Genomic DNA, 27,849 nt, shown 5'->3' on the forward strand with positions numbered 1-27,849 from the left:
TTTACAGTGTTTTTTATACTTTTCACATATTATTTACGTGCCGATGACACGGCCGCATATTGAGATATTGAAAAGGTTACAATTTGTGACTTGGGGTTTAGAGATGATAGAAGATAGCCTGGCCCCCAGATCTGTTTAGAGATGATACAAGATAGCCTGGCCCCCCAGATCTGTTTAGAGATGATACAAGATAGCCTGGGCCCCAGATCCTGGGCCCCCAGATCTGTTTAGAGATGATACAAGATAGCCTGGGCCCCAGATCTGTTTAGAGATGATACAAGATAGCCTGGCCCCCTGGATCTGTTTAGAGATGATACAAGATAGCCTGGGCCCCAGATCGGTTTAGAGATGATACAAGATAGCCTGGGCCCCTGGATCTGTTTAGAGATGATACAAGATAGCCTGGGCCCCTGGATCTGTTTAGAGATGATACAAGATAGCCTGGGCCCCAGATCTGTTTAGAGATGATACAAGATAGCCTGGGCCCCCCAGGATCTGTTTGTGCTCTCACCAACTCCATTTCTCATTGTCATGAGTTGTCATAACAACACAATCAGACAGGTACCCAGGCTAGATAAAAGACAGGTTGTAACAATGTATGTACTGACAACAACAAAAATATATATTTTGTGTCCAGCAATAGGCCAATAGAAGAAGCACTGAACCACCAAGGGCTTTCTTTCTTGGATCTAGAATACGTGTTAAAAGAGACCGAGACTAACTCTGACTGACTCCATTTTGATTTGTTAAAATGGGATTTACAGTATATTTAACAGATACTACGCTTCTGTTTTCAGCATGAACGTTTTCTATGTGTTGCCGAACCCATTAAATGGGATTTTCTATTTGAGGCTTGTGCCCACAGGGCTCTGGTCAAAAGTAGTGCACTATGTAGGGAATAGGTGTGCTATTTGGGACAAAAAAAATTCTTGATTCCCAAATAGTGTACAGGAAAACAGAAACTGGTTATTGTTTACAGAAAGCCAATTCTACGTGTAGAATGTTGTGTAATTGTGTATATCTGAAATATGGACATGATCACGTTTTATTGTCCCTGTACCAACCAGATATAAGGAAGTGATGTCAGAACTAAATATATGGATTATGCTGTACAAACCCATTGGCTGATTCATTGACTCCAGGTTTGTTCATCATTTCAAATCAGGAAATCAGGAAAACTTTTATAGACAATAGTGTTATAACAACATGAAAAGACAATGCTGAACAACTAAAGTGTTTATGATCCAGAGTATATATGATTAACATCCGTTTTCTAGAACGTTCTCTCCGCGTTTTTATTGCAGAAGCCAGAGTATTTAATTGTTTAGGTAGAGAGCCTGTTGTAGCCTGGCCAGTGCCACCAGTGGATTGTCGCTGTCCTCTCCTACAGGGTAGTGGACAGAAGAGTCCTGCTGGAAGGAGCTCCTGGAGATATAGCCCAGGTCTGACCCACTGACGGGTCTCTTCTCCTGGGCAGCAGGCTTCATCACCTCCCCACCCTCCTCCATCTCTACCGGCTGGGAGTGGGTTATCTCTGGCAGGGGAGGGAGGTACTGAATCTGACTATCCATCGGTACAGGTGGGGTAACCTGGATGGAGCTGAAGGACAGTCGTGATTGGCCCATCTTGACAGGAAGTGATAGGTCCATCTCTCCACGCGGTTGTGATAGGTAGCCGTTCTCCGTGGACACAGAGGTGATTTCTGGGATAGCACTGAGACCACAGAGTGACAGCTGGAGAGACATGAGTTGTTCCAGGGTGTCAACAGAGGGTTGACAAGAAGGACTGTATGCCTCCTCCTCTTCCTCGTTCTCTAGAGGGCAACGGTCTGCTGTTCCCCACCTCTCCTGTAGGCGGAGACAGTTCTCTCTGGCCACGGGTGGCTCACTCGGGAGAAGATCTGACAACCCACAGGGTTGACTCTCCAGGGCATTGGGGTGCAGATCAGAGATAAGTACCCCGGGTGGGGCCTCAACGACTGGGTATGATGGGTACATCTGGTGGCTGTCGGAGTTGACCCTTGGAAGAAGCTCCAGCACACACGTCCCGTGACCTGGAAGGAGAAGACTTTATTAATACCTATCAGACAGACATTTCTTCTGTTGTACCAAACCCCTTTAGCCTGGGCACCAGTCTGTTTGTGCTATCATTCCACTCCCCTCTGATAACCTTACCTTCCAGTTTCACTTCAGGAGTCGAGACCTGGACTCCCTGGCTGTTTTCATTGATCTCTACATCATAGTTGGAGATTGGAGGCCCCTTCCTGTATTCTGGAACACACTCTAGAACAGGAGGCCCCTTACTGTATTCTGGAACAAACTCTAGAACAGGAGGTCCCTTCCTGTACTCTGGAACAAACTCCAGAACAGGTGGCCCCTTCCTGTACTCTGGAACAAACTCTAAAACAGGTGGCCCCTTCCTGTACTCTGGAACAAGCTCCAGAACAGGTGGCCCCTTCCTGAACTCTGGAACAAGCTCCAGAACAGGTGGCCCATTCCTGAACTCTGGAACAAACTCTAGAACAGGTGGCCCATTCCTGTATTCTGGAACAAACTCTAGAACAGGCGCGACCGGCTTTTCCAGCAGAGCGTCATACTCTGTTACTGCGAACACTTCCTCCTCTGCGTCGATGTCAACACACTCCTGTTCAAACCAGTCTGGGTTCTCTAACTGGAACGCCTGGAAGGCTTCGATGGCGTCTCGCAGATCCCTCCCCGGTGGACATGTGAAGTACTCTTCCACTCCGATCCCCTCGATGTGGCTGACCTGATTTGAATTAAATCATTCATTTTATTTGACACGTTCAAAATATACTGAACGAAAAAAAATATATAAACGCAACAACTTTGAAGATTTTACTGAGTTACAGTTCATATCAGGAAATCAGTCAATGGGAAATACATTTATTGGGCCATAATCTGTGGATTTCACATGACTGGGCAGGGGTGCAGTCGTGGGTGGGGGGCATAGGGGGCCAGGCCCAGTTAATCAGAATGTGTTTTTCCCCTACAAAAGGGCTTTATTACAGACAGAAATATTCCTCAGCACATTTTTAAAGTGGCCCTTTTATTGTCCCCAGAACAAGGTGCACCTGTGTAATGATCATGCTGTTTAATCAGCTTCTTGATATACCACACCTGTCAGGTGGATGGATTATCTTGGCAAAAGAGAATATGCTCACTAACAGGGATGTAAAACAAATTTGTGAACAACATTTGAGAAAAAAAAAATATATATATAGGTGTAGTACATAAAGAGCTTCCTCAGCCATGAGAGTTCTGGTACAATAATACACACACACACACACAGAGAGTTCTGGTACAATAATACACACACACACACACACACACACACACACACAGAGAGTTCTGGTACAATAATACACACACACACACACACACACAGAGTTCTGGTACAATAATACACACACACACACACACACACACACACACACACACACACACACACACACACACACACACACACACACACACACACACACACACACACACACACACACACACACACACACACACAGAGTTCTGGTACACACACACACACACACACACACACACAATAATACACACACACACACACACACACACACACACACAGAGAGTTTTGGTACAATAATACACACACACACACACACACACACACACACACACACAGAGAGTTCTGTTACAATAATACACACACACACACACACACACACACACACAGAGAGTTCTGGTACAATAATACACACACACACACACACACACACACACACACACACACACACACACACACACACACACACACACACACACACACACACACACACACACACACACACACACACACACACACACACAGAGAGTTCTGGTACAATAATACATTCAACATAATGGAGAAGCCAGCATCTTATTTCCACTGTGGGCCTCACTGCTACTAGTGATGCACCGATATGAAATTTTTGGCCGGTAACCGATATTTTCCTTGCCAAACAAACCCTGATAGTGATAAGCGATATTTAAAAATTTAGCAGTCTAGTCCAGTTAAATAGTTAACACACACATGGACGCATCGGTCTAAGGCAATGCATCTCAACGCAAGAGACGTCACTACAGTCCCTGGTTCGAATCCAGGCTGTATCACATCCGGCCGTGATTGGGAGTCCCATAGGGCGGCGCACAAGTGGCCTGGGTAGGTCGTCATTGTGAAATAGAATTGGTTCTTAACTGACTTGCCTGGTTAAATAAAAGGCTACACACACACACACACACACACACACACACACACACACACACACAAACACACACACTGACCAAAACGTTATTTTGTTGGCATTTACATACGTCCCCATTACCAGTAAAACATCATCAAAACCTGTTTCTTTCACTTACTGTGCTGTTTCGCTGTTCATTAGTTCCGTCGTTTCATTCTCAACCAGGATGTCTATGGAACGCTGTTTGGGTCTTTGCGTGTCAAAAAAGATACACGATAAATATACACTATTTGACCAATCAGGATCTGAATATGACTGCACGTCACTTAATAATTTAACGCATTCATTCATTATTTTTTTTAACGTTGATTACACGATCACTCGTATTTCATGTGTCACAACGATTCATCGATACGTACAGTTTGCCATGACGCTGGTAAAGTTGTCTCGCGCACCTTCAGTGCTGGTTAAAAAGCTAGCTAGCTCATCATGGATGCAAAACGACATCTGTTCCAGTAGCTATCGTTAGCTAGCTACATATATAGCTACAGTTGAAGTCAGAAGTTTACATACACTTAGGTTGGAGTCATTAAAACTTGTTTTTCAACCACTCCACACATTTCTTGTTAACAAACTATAGTTTTTGCAAGTCGGTTAGGACATCTACTTTGTGCATGACACAAGTAATTTTTCCAACAATTGTTTGCAGACAGATTATTTCACTTATAATTCTCTGTATCACAATTCCATTGGGTTAGAAGTTTACATTCACTAAATTGACTGTGCCTTTAAACAGCTTGGACAATTCCAGAAAATGATATCATGGCTTTAGAAGCTTCTGATAGGCTGATTGACATCATTTGAGTCAATTGGAGGTGTACCTGTGGATGTATTCCAAGACCTACCTTCAAACTCAGTGCCTCTTTGCTTGACATCATGGGAAAATCAAAAGAAATCAGCCAAGACTTCAGAATTGTTTTTTTAGACCTCCACAAGTCTGGTTCATCCTTGGGAGCAATTTCCAAATGCCTGAAGGTACCATGTTCATCTGTACAAATAATAATACACAAGTATAAACACCATGGGACCACGCAGCCGTCATACCACTCAGGAAGGAGACGCGTTCTGTCTCCTAGAGATGAACGTACTTTGGTGCGAAAGGTGCAAATCAATCCCAGAACAACAGCAAAGGACCTTGTGAAGATGCTGGAGGAAACAGGTCCAAAAGTATCTATATCCACAGTCAAACCAGTCCTATATCGACATAACCTGAAAGGCTGCTCTGCAACGAAGAAGCCACTGCTCCAAAACCGCCATAAAAAATGACCATCGTTATGTTTGGAGGAAAAAGGGGGAGGCTTGCAAGCCGAAGAACACCATCCCAACCGTGAAGCACAGGGGTGGCAGCATCATGTTGTGGGGGTGCTTTGCTGCAGGATGGACTGGTGCACTTCACAAAATAGATGGCATCATGAGGAAAGAAAATGATGTGGATATATTGAAGCAACATCTCCAGACATCAGTCAGGAAGTTAAATCTTGGTCGCAAATGGGTCTTCCAAATGGACAATGACTCCAAGCATACTTCCAAAGTTGTGGCAAAATGGCTTAAGGACAACAAAGTCAAGGTATTGGAGTGGCCATCACAAAGCCCTGACCTCAATCCCATAGAACATTTTTGGGCAGGATGTCATCTGAGGAGGACATTGGGAAAAAATATCTTGGGTACCGAGTAGACTGATACCCCATTTCTTCACATTCCAGCCTTGTTTAACACGGTCTAAATATGTCATGACTCCACCAATTGTAACCTTCTGCCTCACTTTCAAAAGGTACTTTTATTTTGAAGGCAAACCGCAAATTCCACTATTGTGCCTAATCCTTATTGTGGCTAGCTTCACAACACATAACCAGGTCCGGTCGAGCCTCATTAGCCAGATGAGGCTAGCTGGCTGCTTATAACATTAGCTTTGGGCAACAGGGTTAAGTAGCTGGCTAGCTATTTATTTTCATGAACTGAAGTTCAATATCAATAGGCGAACAACAAGCGACAACCTAGCTAATACTTACTCACAAGGATCCCTAAATCATTGCTTAGAATAATGAAAATGGCTGCAGGTTCTACTGGTCATTGTTTTCAGGCTGGTTGTATTGGGGCTAGCTAGATACCAAGCTACTGCTACTGGTGCTACTGTATCTTTTTTGACACTCAAAGACCCAAACGGCGTTCCATAGTATGTTGTGAAGCTAATAGCAGTGACGCTATTACTGTGTAGTGTGTACCGGTGCTCGACCAGTGCTACTGATAGTCATGGTGGCGCTTGGCTTGAACGTGCAAATTCAGAACACACAACATTCTATAATAGAACTATAACATTCTATAATAGAACTATAACATTCTATAATAGAACTATAACATTCTATAATAGAACTATAACATTCTATAATAGAACTATAACATTCTATAATAGAACTGCGTTATTTAACGTGGCTATTTTGACGGGTATCTTTTTTTTTGACAGGCGAAAGACCCAAACTCTTTCAAATGACTGCTGGACTTGTTGACGGCTCGATCCACACAGGAGACATTGTGGGCGAGGTTAGGGATGCTGTGTTGCACGTGTAGCGTAACATTTTACGTGGCGTCATTATGGCACGCCAGCTATGACATCCGGTTGTTAACATCAACGTTCAACTAGACATCGGGCCGATACAGATGTCGTCATTTTTTAGCTAATATCGTCCGAGTCCGATGTGTTCACCGATATATCGTGCATCCCCAACTATTACCTTTTAGAAAGCTAGGACCAGACTGGCCGTACCTGTCCCATACACTAGGGTACAGAACAACAGACCAGGCAGGAAGCATAGGGAGATCCCATCAACAAACTGACCTGTCCCGGTGCGTACTTCTCCTGGTCCAGGATCCTGAAGCATCCCCAACTATTACCTTTTAGAAAGCTAGGACCAGACTGGCCGTACCTGTCCCATACACTAGGGTACAGAACAACAGACCAGGCAGGAAGCATAGGGAGATTCCATCAACAAACTGACCTGTCCCGGTGCGTACTTCTCCTGGTCCAGGATCCTGAAGCAGAGCTCCTCAAAGTGCTTCATCAGCTTGTACTTCACAGCGATGTCGAAGACAGACGGCACGTCACGCTCGCTGCCGACCTCGTCAAAGTAGGCCACCATGTACTTCCCTAGCGCGGCGGCCTGCTGCATGTCGGGCAGGAAGAGGTTGAGGGCCGGCGTCAGCATGTCGTCGATGGGCGACCGGAGGTCCTCTCTTAACGTCACACGACTCTGGCCACACATCGCCCTCCACTTGGCCTGGACGCCACGAGAACAGAGGACCAGGATCTTGTCTGATGATTTGTTGATCTGTAGGAGAGAAGCAGAGAGAGGGGGAGGAGAGAAGAGAAGAGAAGAGAGGGGGAGGAGAGGACAAGAGAGGAGAGGAGGGAAGAGAAGAGGAGAGAGGGAGAGGAGAGAAGAGAAGAGGAGAGAGGGGGAGGAGAGGAGAGAGGGGGAGGAGAGGAGAGAATAAGAGGAGAGGAGAGAATAAGAGGAGAGAATAAGAGGAGAGGAGAGAGGGGGAGGAGAGGAGAGAATAAGAGGAGAGGAGAGAGGGGGAGGAGAGGAGAGGAGAGAGGGGGAGGAGAGGAGATAATAAGAGGAGAGGAGAGAGGGGGAGGAGAGGAGAGAATAAGAGGAGAGGAGAGAGGGGGAGGAGAGGAGAGAAGAGAAGAGGAGAGAGGGGGAGGAGAGGAGAGAATAAGAGGAGAGGAGAGAGGGGAGGAGAGGAGAGGAGAGAATAAGAGGAGAGGAGAGAGGGGGAGGAGAGGAGATAATAAGAGGAGAGGAGAGAGGGGGAGGAGAGGAGAGAATAAGAGGAGAGGAGAGAATAAGAGGAGAGGAGAGGAGAGAATAAGAGGAGAGGAGAGAATAAGAGGAGAGGAGAGGAGAGAATAAGAGGAGAGGAGAGAAGAGGAGAAAATAAAAGAAGAGAAGAGAGGGGAGAGGAGAGACAGATTTATCAATCTATCCATCTGTGGAAACAGATTTCTTTCCTTGCTAAAGGGAACAACGGTACAGGGTCTGAAACCAACAACACTTTTACTTCCTAACCATCTAGTCCTCTTCTCTACTGGGCCTGTATGTATAAAGCGTTTCAGAGTAGGACAACTGATCTAGGAGCAGTTTAGCCTTTTAGATTATATTGATGGATATTACATGAACAAGGGACACCTGATCCTAGATCAGCACTCCTGGTGTCTACCCGCCTGTTGTCTCTGCCACTCCAGCCAGGGTAGTCTCCCCACAGTGCCCAGCCAGGTTGTGTCTAGAAGGTCCAACACAACCTCAGTTCCACACTTGGCCTGGAGGAAGGCACAGAGCTTCAGGACTATCTTCCTGTAGAGTGGATGGTCCTGAGAGTAGATCACCAACACCTTGGGAGGAACCCTGGGGAGATGAGGAGTCTGGACCTCTGGCTCTACAGCTGGGGGATAGGGGCCTGGTGGGACTGAAGGAGAGACAGAGAGGGAAGGAGGGGAGGGAGGGAGAGATAGAGGGAAGGGAGGGAGAGAGAGAGAGAGAAGGGAGGGAGGGAGAGAGAGATAGAGGGAAGGGAGGGAGAGAGAGAGAGAGAAGGGAGGGAGGGAGAGGAGGAGAAAGAGAGAGAGAGAAGGGAGGGAGGGAGAAGAGGAGAAAGAGAGAGATAGAGGTAGGGAGGGAGAGAGAGGGAAGGGAGGGAGAGAGAGAGAGAGAAGGGAGGGAGGGAGAGGAGGAGAAAGAGAGAGATAGAGGTAGGGAGGGAGAGAGAGGGAAGGGAGGGAGAGAGAGAAGGGAGGGAGAAGAGGAGAAAGAGAGAGAGAGAAGGGAGGGAGGGAGAGAGAGGGAAGGGAGGGAGAGAGAGAGAGAGAAGGGAGGGAGGGAGAGGAGGAGAAAGAGAGAGATAGAGGTAGGGAGGGAGAGAGAGGGAAGGGAGGGAGAGAGAGAAGGGAGGGAGAAGAGGAGAAAGAGAGAGAGAGAAGGGAGGGAGGGAGAAGAGGAGAAAGAGAGAGAGAGAGAGAAGGGAGGGAGAAGAGGAGAAAGAGAGAGATAGAGGTAGGGAGGGAGAGAGAGGGAAGGGAGGGAGAGAGAGAAGGGAGGGAGACGCGGAGAAAGAGAGAGAGAGAAGGGAGGGAGAGAGAGGGAAGGGAGGGAGAGAGAGAAGGGAGGGAGAGAGAGAAGGGAGGGAGAGAGAGAAGGGAGGGAGAGAGAGAAGGGAGGGAGAGAGAGAAGGGAGGGAGAGAGAGAAGGGAGGGAGAAGAGGAGAAAGAGAGAGAGGGAAGGGAGGGAGAGAGAGAAGGGAGGGAGAGAGAGAAGGGAGGGAGAGAGAGAAGGGAGGGAGAAGAGGAGAAAGAGCGATAAAGAGAATAATGAGAAAATGAAAAAAGAGAACAAGAAGATAACAATAAAAGTATCAACTAGAAAGATGAAACTATGAAACAGGAAGTCAGATGGATGCTCCTCCTCTCCTCCCACGGACCATTTAGTCCCCAAAATCCATCCTTATTTCTTAACCATCCTATTCTGCCAATGTCTTAATTAATGTCATGCATTTAGTTATGGCTACACGACCCTGCAGTAATGAAGCATATTATATACATATTATAAACGCCTTCATTTCTGAACAGCCAAAGGAAGTCAAACAGAGACTTGTCAAAATAACTTGTTTGTCACTAAGGAGCACCGAATAACCGATTTCCAATACATTTTGAGTGAGAGATAATAAGTGAGAGATAATAAGTGAGAGATAATAAGTGAGCGATAATAAGTGAGCGATAATAAGTGAGAGATAATAAGTGAGAGATAATAAGTGAGCGATAATAAGTGAGAGATAATAAGTGAGAGATAATAAGTGAGAGATAATAAGTGAGCGATAATAAGTGAGAGATAATAAGTGAGCGATAATAAGTGCGCGATAATAAGTGAGAGATAATAAGTGAGCGATAATAAGTGCGCGATAATAAGTGAGAGATAATAAGTGAGCGATAATAAGTGAGCGATAATAAGTGAGAGATAATAAGTGAGAGATAATACGTGAGCGATAATGAGTGAGCGATAATGAGTGAGACATAATAAGTGAGAGATATTAAGTGAGAGATAATAAGTGAGCGATAATAAGTGAGAGATAATGGCATCTCTCTTCAACTCACCTTTCTTTCTCCGTGTCCGTAGTTGACAGACGAGACAACAGACCATTCCACCGACTAGCAGCACCACCGCGGCTGCTATGGCTGTGTAGACTTTAGGAGATGAAGAATCTCCCGTTAACACAGTTGGAGAGGTCTCTGAAATCACATCAGTATGTTGTTAGTGGAGAATCTCCCGGTAACACAGTTGGAGAGGTCTCTGAAATCACATCAGTATGTTGTTAGTGGAGAATCTCCCGTTAACACAGTTGGAGAGGTCTCTGAAATCACACCAGTATGTTGTTAGGGGAGAACATGAAATCTATCCTATTTGTACCATGTAATGTAATAGACTTGTTGATGAACCTACCACATATGTTAAACGTTTTCCTTCTTCGTACACAGTCGTTGTTGCAACGGCTAAAAAACGGATGGATCTAGTAGGACGAAAACAAAGCTTTTACTAGGCCACTATCAGGTACACACAACAGGTCAACAACAATAAACGTGTAGCGTTGCTGAACGCTGACGAGCAAATTTGACGGAAACCAGTAGGTCGTAAAGTTGTAAAGGAGGACTTACCTCCACATCAAAATAGCAACAGGTCTGGGGCCACTTCTCCAGGTCAAACACTACAGTCAGCCATGTCTGGTTGGTCTTAAAGGGAAAACATAAGATATGAACTCCCTTATCTTTCTACTTGATCTCTACATCATAGACTACAGGTACAGTGCCTTGGGAAAGTAGTCAGACCCCTTCCCTGTTTCCACCTTTGGTTACGTTACAGCCTTGTTCTAAAATTGATTAAATTAAATAAAAAATCTCAGCAATCTACACACAATACCCCATAATGACATCACAATAACCCATAATGACATCACAATACCCCATAATGACATCACAATACCCCATAATGACATCACAATACCCCATAATGACATCACAATCACCCATAATGACAAAGCAAAAACATGGTTTTATGAATTTTGGCAAATGTATTACAAATAAAAAACAGAAATACTTTATTTATATAAGGACTCAGACCCTTTACTATGAGACTGTAAATTGAGTTCAGGTGCATCCTGTTTCCATTGATCATCCTTGAGATGTTTCTACAACTTGATTGGAGTCCACCTGTGGTAAATTCAATTGATTGGACATATATTTGGAAAGACACACACCTGTCTCTATAAGGTCCCACAGTTGACAGTGCATGTCAGAACAAAAACCAAGCCATGAGGTCGAAGGAACAGTGGCCTCCATCATTCTTAAATTAAAGAAGTTTGGAACCACCAAGACTCTTCCTAGTGCTGGCCGCCCGGCCAAACTGAGCAATCGGGGGAGAAGGGCCTTGGTCAGGGAGGTGATCAAGAACCTGATGTTCACTCTGAAGGAGCTCATGAGTTCCTCTGTAGAGATGGGAGAACCTTCCGGAAGGACACCCATCTCTGCAGCACTCCACCAATCAAGCCATTATGGTAGAGTGGCCAGACGGAAGCCACTCCTCACTAGAAGGCACATGACAGCCAGCTTGGTCTAACGGTCTCCCATAAGAATCAAGATTCTCCGGTCTGATGAAAACTGACACCATCCCTACAGTGAAGCATGGTGGTGGCAGCATCATGCTGTAGGGATGTTTTTCAGCGGCAGGGACTGGGAGACTAGTCAGGATCGAGGGAAAGATGAACGGAGCAAAGTACAGAGAGATCCTTGATTAAAACCTGCTCCAGAGCGCTCAGGATCTCAGACTGGGGGGAAGGTTCACCTTCCAACAGGACAATGACCCTAAGCACACAGCCAAGACAACACAGGAGTGGCTTTGGGACAAGTCTCTGAATGTCCTTGAGTGGACCTGCCAGAGCTCAGACTTGAACCCGATCGAACATCTCCGGAGAGACCTGGAAATAGCTGTGCAGTAACGCTCCCCATCCAAACTGACAGAACTTGAGAGGATCTGCAGAGAAGAATGGTAGAAACTCCCCAAATACAGGATTGCCAAGCTTGTAGCGTCAAACCCAAGAAGAATCGATGCTGTCATCGCTAGCAAAGATGGTTCAACAAAATACTGAATACTTATGTAAATGTGATATTTCCAGGCTTTTTTTTTTTTAATACAATTTCTAAAAAACTGTTTTTGCTTTTTCATTATGGCGTATTGTGATGTCATTATGGGGTATTGTGATGTCATTATGGCGTATTGTGATGTCATTATGGCGTATTGTGATGTCATTATGGGATATTGTGATGTCATTATGGGGTATTGTGATGTCATTATGGCGTATTGTGATGTCATTATGGGATATTGTGATGTCATTATGGGATATTGTGATGTCATTATGGGGTATTGTGATGTCATTATGGGATATTGTGATGTCATTATGGGGTATTGTGTGTAGATTGATGAGTAAAAAAAACAATGTAATCCATTTTAGAATAACGCTGTAACGTAACAACATGTGAAAAAAAGTGCAGCAGTCTGAATGCTTTCCGAATGCTCTGTACGTGTGAAGAAGATTAGAATCTGGGGCAGAACCACAGCGATGAAGTGTGACACAGGATGTGCAGTGTCTCGCTTTGAAAACCTAAATGTTCTAGGTCAAACCATTGGAAGGGAAAACCACACGTCTCCTGTACCGATGTCCTTTGACGTGGTGTAGCGAGATACAGACACAATTCTGCTGATGATGCAGTTCTTTATGCAATGAGAAGGATGAAAAAACTAAACGGTAACACTTAGATGAGAGCACCCTATTCCCTATATAGTGCACTACTTTTGACCAGAAGCCTATAAGTAGTTCCCTTGATAGGGAGTAGGGCGTCATTTGGGACACACATTTCGTTTATTTATTTTGTATTGAACTAGGCATGTCAGTTAAGAACAAATTGTTATTGTACAATGACGGCCTACCCCGGACAAACCCTCCCCTAACCCGGACGACGCTGGGCCAATTGTGCACCGCCCTACGGGACTCCCGATCAACGACCAGTTGTGATACAGCCCGGGATCGAACCATGGTCTGTAGTGACGCCTCTAGCACTGAGATGTAGTGCCTTAGACCGCTGCACCACTCGGGAGGACTAATTAGTTAAAGGGAACCTACATATATCTATTGACTTCATAAGCTATTCATAAGGCATTCATAAGCCCTTCATAACATTAATAACCATACCATGTCTGTGTCCTGCCATTGTCTGTTGCTGGAGCACAGTAGTGAGACTCTGTAGTTGTGTGAGTGCTGGTCTGTACTGAACCCAACAGTGAGCGTGGTTCTGCCTTGTGGTCCAGTAGACCGCTCCAGCGTAGTGTTAGGTCTCCACAGACTCCCTTCACACAGCAACAAAGGAACCATGTCAGCACTGAGTAGCAGCATCCTGGAATGTTCTACTTCTGGAATGATCTACTACTGGAATGTTCTACTACTGGAACATTCTACTACTGGAATGTTCTACTACTGGAATGTTCTACTACTGGAACGTTCTACTACTGGAATGTTCTACTACTGGAACATTCTACTACTGGAATGTTCTACAACTGGAACGTTCTACTACTGGAATGTTCTACTACTGGAACGTTCTACTACTGGAATGTTCTACTACTGGAATGTTCTACTACTGGAATGTTCTACTACTGGAACGTTCTACTACTGGAACATTCTACTACTGGAATGTTCTACTACTGGAACATTCTACTACTGGAACGTTCTACTACTGGAACGTTCTTCTACTGGAACGTTCTACTACTGGAATGTTCTACTACTGGAATGTTCTACTACTTGTGTTCGTACACCTCTTATAGAATATTAGATTTTATTATTATTGTCTATTTATTTTATTTATTTATATAAAAGTACTGAGGAGTTCCTGCAACTAAGTATAAACAGGACTGGCACCCAAAATGAGGACTGGCACCTGTTTCAGTCCAAGTCAAGAACCGGTCATAATACACTATGCACATTATACCTGTATGACTTGAGATATTTATTTAACGAGATGTTAATTACAACCACTGACCAATCACCACTTCACATAATATAACAGTAATGTGATTGGTCACTCACCACTTCATATAATATTACAGTAATGTGATTGGTCACTCATATAATATAACAGTAATGTGATTGGTCAATCACCACTTCATATAATATAACAGTAATGTGATTGGTCAATCACCACTTCATATAATATAACAGTAATGTGATTGGTCAATCACCACTTCACATAATATAACAGTAATGTGATTGGTCACTCACCACTTCATATAATATAACAGTAATGTGATTGGTCACTCACCACTTCATATAATATAACAGTAATGTGATTGGTCACTCACCACTTCACATAATATAACAGTAATGTGATTGGTCACTCACCACTTCATATAATATTACAGTAATGTGATTGGTCACTCATATAATATAACAGTAATGTGATTGGTCAATCACCACTTCATATAATATAACAGTAATGTGCTTGGTCAATCACCACTTCATATAATATAACAGTAATGTGATTGGTCAATCACCACTTCATATAATATAACAGTAATGTGATTGGTCACTCATATAATATAACAGTAATGTGATTGGCCACTCACCGCTCTCCAAACACACCTTGCTCCTCTGAATCTTGGGATCTTTACAATCTAAGGTTAAATAACATCAGGTATTGAATGAAAAGCTGTTGATGCCAATCCGATGTGCAGTAGGAATAGACAGTAGACTACTGTACAAAGTCTCTACACTGTGTTTTACTAATCTCACCAAAATGTACGGTTCTCACCGGGCACAGTGATATGTTTATCGATGTTGTAACCAGAGTGTTTCAGGTTGGGTTTGGGGAGGTTGGAGACTGAGACAACGTATGACAGGCCGGGTTCAACCACCACTCGATCCAGGGAGAAAGACCACTGAGAGAAAATAGATAGTCTGTTTACTAGGGTGAGTCACGTGAGAATGGATATTTACCGTTAAATGGATCACTTGTAATGACGCCTACCTTTTCATATGCTGGGTTACGCATGGACATCTTGTCGAAGAATTCATACCGAACACACAGATTCTGGTTTGTGGCTTCCTTCAAAACATGAAGCTCTGTTCCTTTCAGGGAACTAATGCTTCCTGATGAGAAGAAGAAGGAGGAGAAGAAGATGAAGGTGGAGAAGAAGGTGAAGGAGAAGTAGATGAAGAAGAAGGTGAAGGATAAGAAGAAGAAGGTGAAGGAGAAGAAGGTGAAGGAGAAGAAGAAGGTGAAGGAGAAAAAGGTGAAGGAGAAGAAGAAGGTGAAGGAGAAGAAGAAGGTGAAGGAGAAGTAGATGAAGAAGAAGGTGAAGAAGAAGGTAAAGAAGGAGGAGAAGAAGGTGAAGAAGAAGGTGGATAAGAAGAAGAAGGTGAAGAAGAAGGTGAAGAAGAAGGTGAAGGAGAAGAAGAAGGTGAAGAAGATGGTGAAGAAGAAGAAGGTGAAGAATAAGAAGAAGGTGCAGGAGAAGAAGGTGAAGAAGAAGGTGAAGAATAAGAATAAGAAGGTCAAGAAGAAGGTAAAGAAGGAGGAGAAGAAGAAGGTGAAGGTGAATTCCAGAAGGAGAAGAAGGTGAAGGATAAGAAAGTGAAGGAGAAGAAGAAGAAGGAGAAGGTGAAGAAGAAGGAGAAGAAGAAGGTAAAGAAGGAGGAGAAGAAGAAGGTGAAGAAGAAGGTGAAGGAGAAGAAAGTGAAGAAGAAGGTGAAGGTGAAGATCGAGAAGAAGGTGAAGCAGAAGGTGAAGGAGAAGAAGAAGAAGGTGAAGAAGAAGGTGAAGAAGAAGAAGGTGAAGGAGAAGAAGGTGAAGGATAAGAAGAAGAAGGTGAAGGAGAAAAAGAAGGAGAAGGAGAAGAAGGTGAAGAAGAAGGAGAAGAAGAAGTTGAAGAAGAAGGTGAAGGTAAAGAAGGAGGAGAAGAAGAAGGTGGAGAAGAAGGTGAAGAAGGTAAAGAAGAAGGTGAAGAAGAAGGTGAAGGAGAAGGTCGAAGGTGAAGAAGGTAAAGAAGAAGGTAAAGAAGAAGGTGAAGAAGAGTAAGAAGGTGAAGAAGAAGGTGAAGAAGAAACGTAAAAGTCACAAAGTGCTGATATACTTCTAGTGCTCCTCTCCACTTACAACACATGTAACAAACAGCACCCTATGGCTTAGTGAGCTTTAATAGGGAGGCAAGGTCATGTCACATTGTGATAGTGGCCAGTCAACCCACCGTCATCCTGAGCTTTCCATCGGGCCACTAAAACAGGCACCAGGTGTCCCTCCTCATCTTTTCTAGTGTCCAGCTCCACCTCTAGGTTCACTGGGCTGCTAGGAGTGTAGCGCCAAGGCTTCAACCACCCAGGATCCAGGCAGTTATCTATGGAGGGGAGGGGAGAGAGAGAGGGGTGGAGATGGGAGGGGAGGGGAGAGGGAAGGAGAGAAGAGGAGATGGGAGGGGAGGGGAGGGGGGAGAGGGGTGGAGATGGGAGGGGGGGGAGGGGAGGGAAGGAGAGAAGAGGAGATGGGAGGGGAGGGGTGGAGATGGGAGAGGAGGAGATGGGAGGGGAGATGAGGGGATGGCAGGGGAGGGGAGAGGAGGGGTGGAGATGGTAGGGGAGGAGATGGGAGGGGAGGGAGGGAAGGAGAGAAGAGGAGATGGGAGGGGAGGGGAGGAGATGGGAGGGGAGGAGATGGGAGGGGAGGGAAGAAGAGGAGATGGGAGGGGAGAGAGGGGAGGAGATGGGAGGGGAGGGGGGGAGAGGAGAGCAGAGACGAGGAGATGGGAGGGGAGGGGTGGAGATGGGAGTGGAGGGGGGAGAGAAGAGATGATGGGAGGGGAGAGGAGGGGAGGGGAGAGGAGGAGATGGGAGGGGAGGGGATGGGTGTGGAGAGGGGGAGAGGGGAGGAGATGGGAGGGGAGGGGTGGAGATGGGAGGGGAGGGGGGAGGGGAGGGAAGGAGAGAAGAGGAGATGGGAGGGGGGAGAGGGGAGGAGATGGGAGGGGAGGGGGGAGAGGGGAGGGAAGGGAAGGAGAGAAGAGGAGATGGGAGGGGAGAGGGGAGAGGGGAGGAGATGGGAGGGGAGGGGTGAGAGGGGAGGAGATGGGAGGGGAGGAGGAGAGGAGGGGAGGAGCAGAGTGTAGGGGGGAGGGGAGCAGAACGGAGGGGAGGGGGGAGGGGAGCAGAGCGGAAGGGAGAGGGGAGCAGAGCGGAGGGGGGAGGGGAGCGGAGGGCATTTTAATCCAATATGTCTACTTTGAACAGAAATGTTTTCCATCTTTATTACACTTATTGACGAAGGAAGTGATCGACTATCACATCATAAAGGAATCAGGCAACCGTGATCCCAGCTGGTCTGAACACAATAACCACACAATGTAAAACACTGTGTGGACCAATAGTAACAGTCTACAGTACGTTTAGAGATACTACTCACTGACGTTGGCTTCGCATCTCAAACCCTGCACAAAAAGAGGAATGCACACAGGCACATGAGCAAATGAAAACCATAGAACAAGAAACAACAACAACTTAGAATGTACGATGGGACTAATCGTATATTTCTGTTAAGTCTGGTGCAAACCTGACTTTTCTCTGTTTTAGATATATTTCCACACTATGAGGTTGGAATAATATTGTGAAATTGTGAAAATGTTGATAATGCCCGTTTAGTGTAAAGAGCTGTTTGAAAAGCCTTCCTGAAATGGCTGCCTGTTTTAGCGGGATGGACTTTTGGCCTGCCAGGTGGTAAACTAGTTCATAAAAGACCACTGGAAATGTTGGCCTGCCCAGTGACATCACAAGGCCTGCCCAGTGACATCACAAGGCCTGCCCGGTGACATCACAAGGCCTGCCCGGTGACATCACAAGGCCTGCACGGTGACATCACAAGGCCTGCCCAGTGACATCACAAGGCCTGCCCAGTGACATCACAAGGCCTGCACAGTGACATCACAAGGCCTGCCCAGTGACATCACAAGGCCTGCACGGTGACATCACAAGGCCTGCCCAGTGACATCACAAGGCCTGCCCAGTGACATCACAAGGCCTGCACGGTGACATCACAAGGCCTGCCCAGTGACATCACAAGGCCTGCCCAGTGACATCACAAGGCCTGCCCGGTGACATCACAAGGCCTGCCCGGTGACATCACAAGGCCTGCCCGGTGACATCACAAGGCCTGCCCGGTGACATCACAAGGCCTGCCCAGTGACATCACAAGGCCTGCCCGGTGACATCACAAGGCCTGCCCAGTGACATCACAAGGCTGTAAATTAGATTATTATTATTTTAAACAGCTGCATTTGTCCTTTAATCGTTTTAAATGATTTACAAATAAATGTACTTGCTGAGATTAGTGGTATTTTTTGTTAATATGACAATTTCAAAGAATGATAGAATGAGTAGTCGTCTCTTTTGATAAGATCAAGTAAATTAGTAGCCTGGGGCATAATTAAAGTCAGTCTGATGGACGGATTATAGATACGGCAATTACATGTTTTAATATTTTATGTAACTTTTATTTAACTAAGAAAGTCAGTTAATTAAGAACAAATTCTTATTTACAATAACGTCCTACCCCGGACAAACCCGGACGACTCTGGGACCATTGTGCGCCGCACTACGGGACTCCCAATCACCGCCGGATGTACTGACGCAATGCACTGAGAGGGTTTGACTCTTTTGCCGAATACATTTTTAAAAGTCAGTCGTCATTTACCTCTTGAGTACAGTTTAGTGTGGGCCATTCCAAAATCCGTAGACTTGATGAAGTAGAGACAAACGCCAACAACAATCCCACCGTGAGAAGTAACTTCATTTTCGTTTAGTCAAAAGCAAGTAGCTTTCCTTCCGCGAATCATTTTCACAAGCTCAAAAACAACAACACATTTCCAATTGTCATTGGGAATCATACATGTAGCGCACACGTCACGATTGAAACAAAGAAAAACTCTCTCTAATCTGCAAACGCGCATTTACTGTACAATACAGCAGGCTATACTAGACAGACAATAAATTAGATGCCATTTCACGAGGAGTCCACGAAATGTCTCATGAAGGTAAATCCCCAGAACTACCCGTGAAGGAAGGTCGGTACGACGTCTAAATGGTTAACTTACTGTAACTTCCTGGTGGTTATGCAAATGAAGAGAACACCTGACCTACTGGAAATATTGTTTTCTTTCCTTCCACTCTGTGTCAGGTGCGTGGGTATATAGGAGTCCTCCCAAAATGGCACCCTATTTCCTGTGTAGTGCACTACTTTTAACCAGGTCCAATAGGGATCGGGTCAGAAGTAGTGCACTATGAAGGAATAGGGTGCCATTTGGGAAGGTAAGATACAGTACGCGTGTATTATAGTCATTGCATATTTGTATTTCCAGTTAGGCATGTTTCACTCCAAGTTATCATATTTATATTTCCAGTTAGGCATGTTTCACTCCAAGTTATCATATTTGTATTTCCAGTTAGGCATGTTTCACTCCAAGTTATCATATTTATATTTCCAGTTAGGCATGTTTCACTCCAAGTTATCATATTTATATTTCCAGTTAGGCATGTTTCACTCCAAGTTATCATATTTATATTTCCAGTTAGGCATGTTTCACTCCAAGTTATCATATTTATATTTCCAGTTAGGCATGTTTCACTCCAAGTTATCATATTTATATTTCCAGTTAGGCATGTTTCACTCCAAGTTATCATATTTATATTTCCAGTTAGGCATGTTTCACTCCAAGTTATCATATTTATATTTCCAGTTAGGCATGTTTCACTCCAAGTTATCATATTTGTATTTCCAGTTAGGCATGTTTCACTCCAAGTTATCATATTTGTATTTCTAGTTAGGCATGTTTCACTCCAAGTTATCATATTTATATTTAATAACCTTTTTTGATTCTACAACTACGTATATAGTTACCAACTATATAACTAGATAACTATATATAACTAGATAACTATATATAACTAGATAACTATATATAACTATCTAACTATGTATAATTAGATAAATATATATAACTAGATAACTATATATAACTAGATAACTATATATAACTAGATAACTATATATAACTATCTAACTATGTATAATTAGATAAATATATATAACTAGATAGCTATATATAACTAGATAACTATATATAACTAGATAACTATATATAACTAGATAACTATATATAACTAGATAACTATATATAACTATCTAACTATGTATAATTAGATAAATATATATAACTAGATAGCTATATATAACTAGATAACTATATATAACTAGATAACTATATATAACTAGATAACTATATATAACTAGATAACTATATATAACTATCTAACTATGTATAATTAGATAACTATATATAACTAGATAACTATATATAACTAGATAACTATGTATAATTAGATAACTATATATAACTAGATAGCTATATATAACTAGATAGCTATATATAACTAGATAACTATATATAACTAGATAACTATGTATAATTAGATAACTATATATAACTAGATAGCTATATATAACTAGATAACTATATATAACTAGATAACTATATATAACTAGATAACTATATATAACTAGATAGCTATATATAACTAGATAACTATATATAACTATATATAACTAGATAACTATGTATAATTAGATAACTATATATAACTAGATAACTATATATAACTAGATAACTATATTTAACTATCTAACTATGTATAATTAGATAACTATATATAACTATGTATAATTATATAACTAAAAACAACTATAACTACATAACTATATAACTATATATAACTAGATAACTATATACATTTGAAGTTTACATATACCTTAGCCAAATACATTTAAACTCAGTTTTTCACTAATCCTGACATTTAATCCTAGTGAAAATTCCCTGTTTTATGTCAGTTAGGATCAACACTTTATTTTAAGAATGTGAAATGTCAGAATAATAGTAGAGAGAATGATTTATTTCAGCTTTTATTTCTTTCATCACATTCCCAGTGGGTCAGAAGTTTACATGCACTCAATTAGTATTTGGTACCATTGCCTTTAAATTGTTTAACTTGGGTCAAATGTTTTGGGTAGTCTTCCACAAGCTTCCCACAATAAGGTGGGTGAATATTGGCCCATTCTTCCTGACAGAGCTGGTGTAACTGAGGCAGGTTTGTAGGCCTCCTTGCTCGCACACGCTTTTTCAGTTCTGCCCACACATTTTCTGCAGGATTGAGGTCAGGGCTTTGTGATGGCCACTCCAATACCTTGACTTTGTTGTCCTTAAGCCATTTTGCCACAACTTTGGAAGTATGCTTGGGGTCATTGTCCATTTGGAAGACCCATTTGCGACCAAGCTTTAACTTCCTGACTGATGTCTTGAGATGTTGCTTCAATATATCCACATAATTTTCCTGCCTCCTGATGATGCTATCTATTTTGTGATGTGCACCAGTCCCTCCTGCAGCAAAGCAACCCTACAACATGACGCTGCTACCCCCGTGCTTCACAGTTGAGATGGTGTTCTTCAGTTTGCAAGCCTCCCCCTTTTCCTCCAAACATAACGGTGGTCATTATGGCCAAACTTCTATTTTTGTTTCATCAGACCAGAGGACATTTCTCCAAAAAGTACAATCTTTGTCCCCATGTGCAGTTGCAAACCGTAGTCTGGCTTTCTTATGGAGGTTCTGGAGCAGTGGCTTCTTCCTTGCTGAGCGGCCTTTCAGGTTATGTTGATATAGGACTCGTTTTACTGTGGATATAGATACCTTTGTACCTATTTCCTCCAGCATCTTCACAAGGTTCTTTGCTGTTGTTCTGGGATTGATTTGCACTTTTCGCAGTACGTTCATCTCTAGGAGACAGAACGCGTCTCCTTCCTGAGCGGTATGACGGCTACATGGTCCCATGGTGTTTATACTTATGTACTATTGTTTGTACAGATGAACGTGGTACCTTCAGGCGTTTGGAAATTGCTCCCAAGGATGAACCAGACTTGTGGAGGTCTACAATTGTTTTCTGAGGTCTTGACCAATTGATTTGGATTTTCCCATGATGTCAAGCAAAGAGGCACTGAGTTTGAAGGTAGGTCTTGAAATACATCCACAGGTACTCCTCCAATTGACTCAAATTATGTCAATTAGCCTCCCAGAAGCTTCTAAAGCCATGACATATTTTTCTGGAATTGTCCAAGCTGTTTAAAGGCACAGTCAACTTAGTGTTTATATAACTGTACAAATGCTCTCCATCCAACCTCACTGAGCTCGAGCTGTTTTGCAAGGAGGAATGGGAAAAAATTTCAGTCTCTCGATGTGCAAAACTGATAGAGACATACCCCAAGTGACTTACAGCTGTAATCGCAGCAAAAGGTGGCGCTACAAAGTATTAACTTAAGGGGGCTGAATAATTTTGCACGCCCAATTTTTCAGTTTTTGATTTGTTAAAAAAGTTTGAAATATCCAATAAATGTCGTTCCACTTCATGATTGTGTCCCACTTGTTGTTGATTCTTCACAAAAAAATACAGTTTTATATCTTTATGTTTGAAGCCTGAAATGTGGCAAAAGGTCGCAAAGTTCAAGGGGGCCGAATACTTTTGCAAGGCACTGTATATAACTATATATAACTATATATAACTATATATAACTATGTATAACTATGTATAACTAGATAACTATATAACTATATATAACTATATATAACTATGTATAACTAGATAACTATATAACTATATATAACCAGATAACTACAGTGCCTTGCGAAAGTATTCGGCCCCCTTGAACTTTGCAACCTTTTGCCACATTTCAGGCTTCAAACATAAAGATATAAAACTGTATTTTTTTGTGAAGAATCAACAACAAGTGGGACACAATCATGAAGTGTAATATCTTTATGTTTGATATCTTTATTACTGTATCTTTATGTTTGAAGCCTGAAATGTGGCAAAAGGTCGCAAAGTTCAAGGGGGCCGAATACTTTCGCAAGGCACTGTAACTATATATAACCAGATAACTATATAACTATATATAACTATATATAACTATATATAACTATGTATAACCAGATAACTATATATAACTATCTAACTATGTATAACTAGATAACTATATATAACTATGTATAACTAGATAACTATATATAACTATGTATAATTAGATAACTATATATAACTATGTATAACTAGATAACTATATATAACTATGTATAACTAATTATAATGCCATCTTATGTGGTGGAGCACTAGGTCTTTGTCCCAAATGGCACCCTATTCCCTATTTAGTGCACTACTTTTGACAAGGGCCTATGGGGCTCTGGTCAAAAGTAGTGCACTATGTTGGGAATATGGCGCCGTTTGGAAATAGCAGCGGCCCAGTGGAAACAGCTGCGGCCCAGTGGAAACAGTGCCGGCCCAGTGGAAACAGCAGCTGCCCAGTGGAAACAGAGGAGGTCCAGTGGAAACAGAGGAGGCCCAGAGGAAACAGAGGAGGCCCAGTGGAAACAGCAGCTGCCCAGAGGAAACAGAGGAGGCCCAGTGGAAACAGTAGCTGCCCAGAGGAAACAGAGGAGGCCCAGTGGAAACAGTAGCTGCCCAGAGGAAACAGAGGGGGCCCAGTGGAAACAGTAGCTGCCCAGTGGAAACAGCAGCTGCCCAGTGGAAACAGAAGAGGCCCAGTGAAAACAGTAGCTGTCCTTTGGAAACAGCAACGGCCCAGTGGAAACAGTAGCTGCCCAGTGGAAACAGAGGAGGCCCAGTGGAAACAGTAGCTTCCCAGTGGAAACAGTAGCTGCACAGTGGAAACAGTAGCTGCCCAGTGGAAACAGTAGCTGCCCAGTGGAAACAGTAGCTGCCCAGTGGAAACAGCGGTGGCCCAGAGGAAATAGCAGTGGCCCAGTGGAAACAGAGGAGGCCCAGTGGAAACAGAGGAGGCCCAGTGGAAACAGCAGCTGCCCAGTGGAAACAGAGGAGGCCCAGTGGAAACAGAGGAGGCCCAGTGGAAACAGCAGCGGCCCAGTGGAAACAGCAGCGGCCCAGTGGAAACAGCGGTGGCCCAGTGGAAACAGAGGAGGCCCAGTGGAAACAGTAGCTGCCCAGTGGAAACAGCGGTGGCCCAGTGGAAACAGATGAGGCCCAGTGGAAACAGAGGAGGCCCAGTGGAAACAGCAGCTGCCCAGTGGAAACAGAGAAGGCCCAGTGGAAACAGCAGCTGCCCAGTGGAAACAGCAGCGGCCCAGTGGAAACAAGCAAATAATAGTGATTCATGATTCTACTAATCTGTCTCCAATGAGGATTAATGATAGCCTACAACGAATATTACTGTAACCCACCCCCACACCACACACACACACACACACACACACACACACACACACACACACACACACACACACACACACACACACACACACACACACACACACACACACACACACACACACACACTTCAAGCCCTCTGTGTCTAAACATCTCAGTCCCACCTGCTAGATGCTCCTCTTCATCAGGCCATGTCCTGTCCCATAACAACAGTGAGAACACCTGTACCTGCTGCAGGTAGCAGCACACAACTCCCAGGTTTGATATTAGGCATTAAACAATCTCTCTGAACAGCCCCCATGACAGAGTCTCTGCTCTAGTGGAGAGGCACGGTGACTCCCCCCCCCCCCCATCCTGAACTGTTACAGAAGCTTCACACATGGCCGTTAGGTGGTATGACGCTGCAATGGACAGCTGCCGTTTTACTCGCTCCTGACCAGTTCTGCTTTCTTGTTTTTTTGTTTTGAACTGATCTTGAACTTCCTTTGACATAATGTTTCCACCGTCGATTCCTACGACCAGAAAGAGTTTCAGGACATCAGGACAGCGATCGCTAACCTTCGATGTGGAGCTGGTCCAGTTTATTCTCCAGTGATTGAACGTTCGCCAATAAAACCGGAGGGGAAAGGTGGTAGTTTCGTCAGGGTGCCCCGCATGTCGGCCTCTCTTACGCAGTCTCTTCCTTTTCCAAGTTGTCTGGATGTCCAGTGGGTGTAGGACCATTCTTGAAACACAGGGGAAACTGTTGAGCGTGAAAAAAAACCCAGCATCGTTGCAATTCTTGACACACTCAAATGGGTGCACCTGGCACCTACTTCCATCCCTGTTCAAAGGCACTTACATCTTGTATCTTGCCCATTCACCCTCTGAATGGCACACATACACAATCCATTTATCAATTGTCTCAAGGCTTAAAAATCCTTATTTAACCTGTCTCCTCCCCTTCATCTACACTGACTGAAGTGGATTTGTGACATCTATCTATGATTCTATAGGGAATCATAGCTTTCACCTGGATTCACCTGGTCAGTCGATGTCATGGAAAGAGCAGGTGTTCCTGATGTTTTGTACACTCAGTGTCCATCTAGCTGGTTTTTCTATGCATCGGCAGGACCCAAACGGTAGCTGGGGGTAAGCTAAAGGGGGGAGGGGTGTGTCTCTCTGTTAACAACAGCTGGTTCTTTAATATTAAGGAAGTCTTGAGTTTCTGCTCACCCGAGGTAGAGTACCTCATGATAAGCTGCAGACCATACTATTTACAGACAGAGTTTTCATCTATATTTTAATGGGGGCTGTCTATTTACCACCACTAACTGATGCTGGCACTAAGACCGCACTCAACCAGCTGTATAGGTGGCCTAGTGGTTAGAGGCAAGTAGCCTAGTGGTTAGAGGCAGGTGGCCTAGTGGTTAGAGGCAGGTAGCCTAGTGGTTAGAGGCAGGTGGCCTAGTGGTTAGAGGCAGGTAGCCTAGTGGTTAGAGGCAGGTAGCCTAGTGGTTAGAGCATTGGGCCAGTAACTGAAAGGTTGCTAGATCGAGTCCCTGAGCTGACAAGGTAAAACATCTGTTGTTCTGCCCCTGAACAAGGCAGTTAACCCCACTGTTCCTAGACCAGTTAACCCACTGTTCCTAGGCAGTTAACCCCACTGTTCCTAGGCAGTTAACCCCACTGTTCCTAGACCAGTTAACCCACTGTTCCTAGGCAGTTAACCCCACTGTTCCTAGGCAGTTAACCCCACTGTTCCTAGGCAGTTAACCCCACTGTTCCTAGGCAGTTAACCCCACTGTTCCTAGCCAGTTAACCCCACTGTTCCTAGCCAGTTAACCCACTGTTCCTAGGCAGTTAACCCCACTGTTCCTAGGCAGTTAACCCACTGTTCCTAGGCAGTTAACCCACTGTTCCTAGGCAGTTAACCCCACTGTTCCTAGGCAGTTAACCCACTGTTCCTAGTCAGTTAACCCCACTGTTCCTAGGCAGTTAACCCCACTGTTCCTAGGCAGTTAACCCACTGTTCCTAGGCAGTTAACCCCACTGTTCCTAGGCAGTTAACCCACTGTTCCTAGGCAGTTAACCCCACTGTTCCTAGGCAGTTAACCCCACTGTTCCTAGGCAGTTAACCCACTGTTCCTAGTCAGTTAACCCCACTGTTCATAGGCAGTTAACCCACTGTTCCTAGGCAGTTAACCCCACTGTTCCTAGGCAGTTAACCCACTGTTCCTAGTCAGTTAACCCCACTGTTCATAGGCAGTTAACCCACTGTTCCTAGGCAGTTAACCCCACTGTTCCTAGGCAGTTAACCCCACTGTTCCTAGCCTAGCCAGTTAACCCACTGTTCCTAGGGCAGTTAACCCCACTGTTCCTAGTCAGTTAACCCCACTGTTCATAGGCCCCACTGTTCCAAGGTTCCTAATTAACCCACTGTTCCTAGTCAGTTAACCCCACTGTTCATAGGCAGTTAACCCACTGTTCCTAGGCAGTTAACCCCACTGTTCCTAGGCAGTTAACCCCACTGTTCCTAGCCAGTTAACCCACTGTTCCTAGGCAGTTAACCCACTGTTCCTAGGCTGTCATTGTAAATAAGAATGAGCCTGTTTCCACTGACTTGCCTAGTTAAATAACGGTAAAAAAATTGGCCCATAAGCAAACAGGAAATTGTTAATTCAGACTTGGCGCTCCTAGTGGCCGGGGATTTTAATGCAGGAAGTAAAATGTGTTTTTACTACCTTTCTACCAGCATGTAAAACTCTAGATCACCTTTTACTCCACATACAGAAATGCACACAAAGCTCACCCTCCATTTGGCAAACATGACTCAAACAGGAAGTACCAGTGACGCGCTCAATATAGAGGATGCTAAGCTACAGGACTGTTTCTCCAGCACAGAGTGTAACATGTCCCGGGATTCATCCAATGGCATTGAGGAGTTTTACCACATCAGTCACCGGCTTCATTGATGAGGCCCTAAAAATGTGTCATAGACTCCAGCCACCCAAGTCGTAGTCTCTCTGCTACCTGACTGCAAGCGCTACCGATGCACCAAGTCTGAAAACCAACAGGACCCTGAACAGCTTCTACCCTCCGAGCCATAAGACTGATAAATAGTTAGTTAAATATTAAACCAAATAGCTACCCGGACTATCTGCATTGACCCATTTTTGCACAAACTTTT

General features: G+C 44.1%; 1 protein-coding gene across 2 annotated transcripts; it reads right to left on the reverse strand.

The window, feature by feature from the left end:
- Window positions 1–19,497, reverse strand: LOC139397830 (interleukin-17 receptor A-like). 2 transcript variants are annotated; one of them, XM_071144253.1, is made up of 14 exons: window positions 19,095–19,497; window positions 17,811–17,835; window positions 16,606–16,752; window positions 15,387–15,508; window positions 15,171–15,297; window positions 14,986–15,033; window positions 13,562–13,716; window positions 10,974–11,048; window positions 10,762–10,828; window positions 10,416–10,550; window positions 8,496–8,737; window positions 7,264–7,593; window positions 2,175–2,766; window positions 1–2,053 (listed from the first exon to the last, which is right to left on the reverse strand). In XM_071144253.1, the coding sequence occupies exons 1-14, from the start codon at window positions 19,191–19,193 to the stop codon at window positions 1,317–1,319; spliced, it is 2,901 nt and encodes a 966-aa protein (XP_071000354.1). In that variant the 5' UTR covers window positions 19,194–19,497; the 3' UTR covers window positions 1–1,316. The 2 variants fall into 2 exon arrangements, with proteins under 2 accessions (XP_071000354.1, XP_071000355.1); XM_071144254.1 differs by lacking the exon at window positions 17,811–17,835 and having other exon boundaries at window positions 1,033–2,053; window positions 19,095–19,450.
- Window positions 19,498–27,849: the final 8,352 nt, after the last annotated feature.

The sequence above is a fragment of the Oncorhynchus clarkii genome, unplaced genomic scaffold (genome assembly GCF_045791955.1).
Source record: "Oncorhynchus clarkii lewisi isolate Uvic-CL-2024 unplaced genomic scaffold, UVic_Ocla_1.0 unplaced_contig_10310_pilon_pilon, whole genome shotgun sequence".
NCBI classification, from domain to species: Eukaryota; Metazoa; Chordata; class Actinopteri; order Salmoniformes; family Salmonidae; genus Oncorhynchus; species Oncorhynchus clarkii.

Bases quoted from the DNA above. Each gene is read 5' to 3' on its own strand.
- LOC139397830 (XM_071144253.1), bottom strand. From the start codon at position 19,193: ATGAAGTTACTTCTCACGGTGGGATTGTTGTTGGCGTTTGTCTCTACT. The intron at 11,049-13,561 runs GTATGGTTATTA...TTTCCCTTTAAG, and splicing joins AATGGCAGGACACAGACATG to ACCAACCAGACATGGCTGAC. The intron at 2,054-2,174 runs GTAAGGTTATCA...TTCTCCTTCCAG, and splicing joins TCCTGAAGTGAAACTGGAAG to GTCACGGGACGTGTGTGCTG.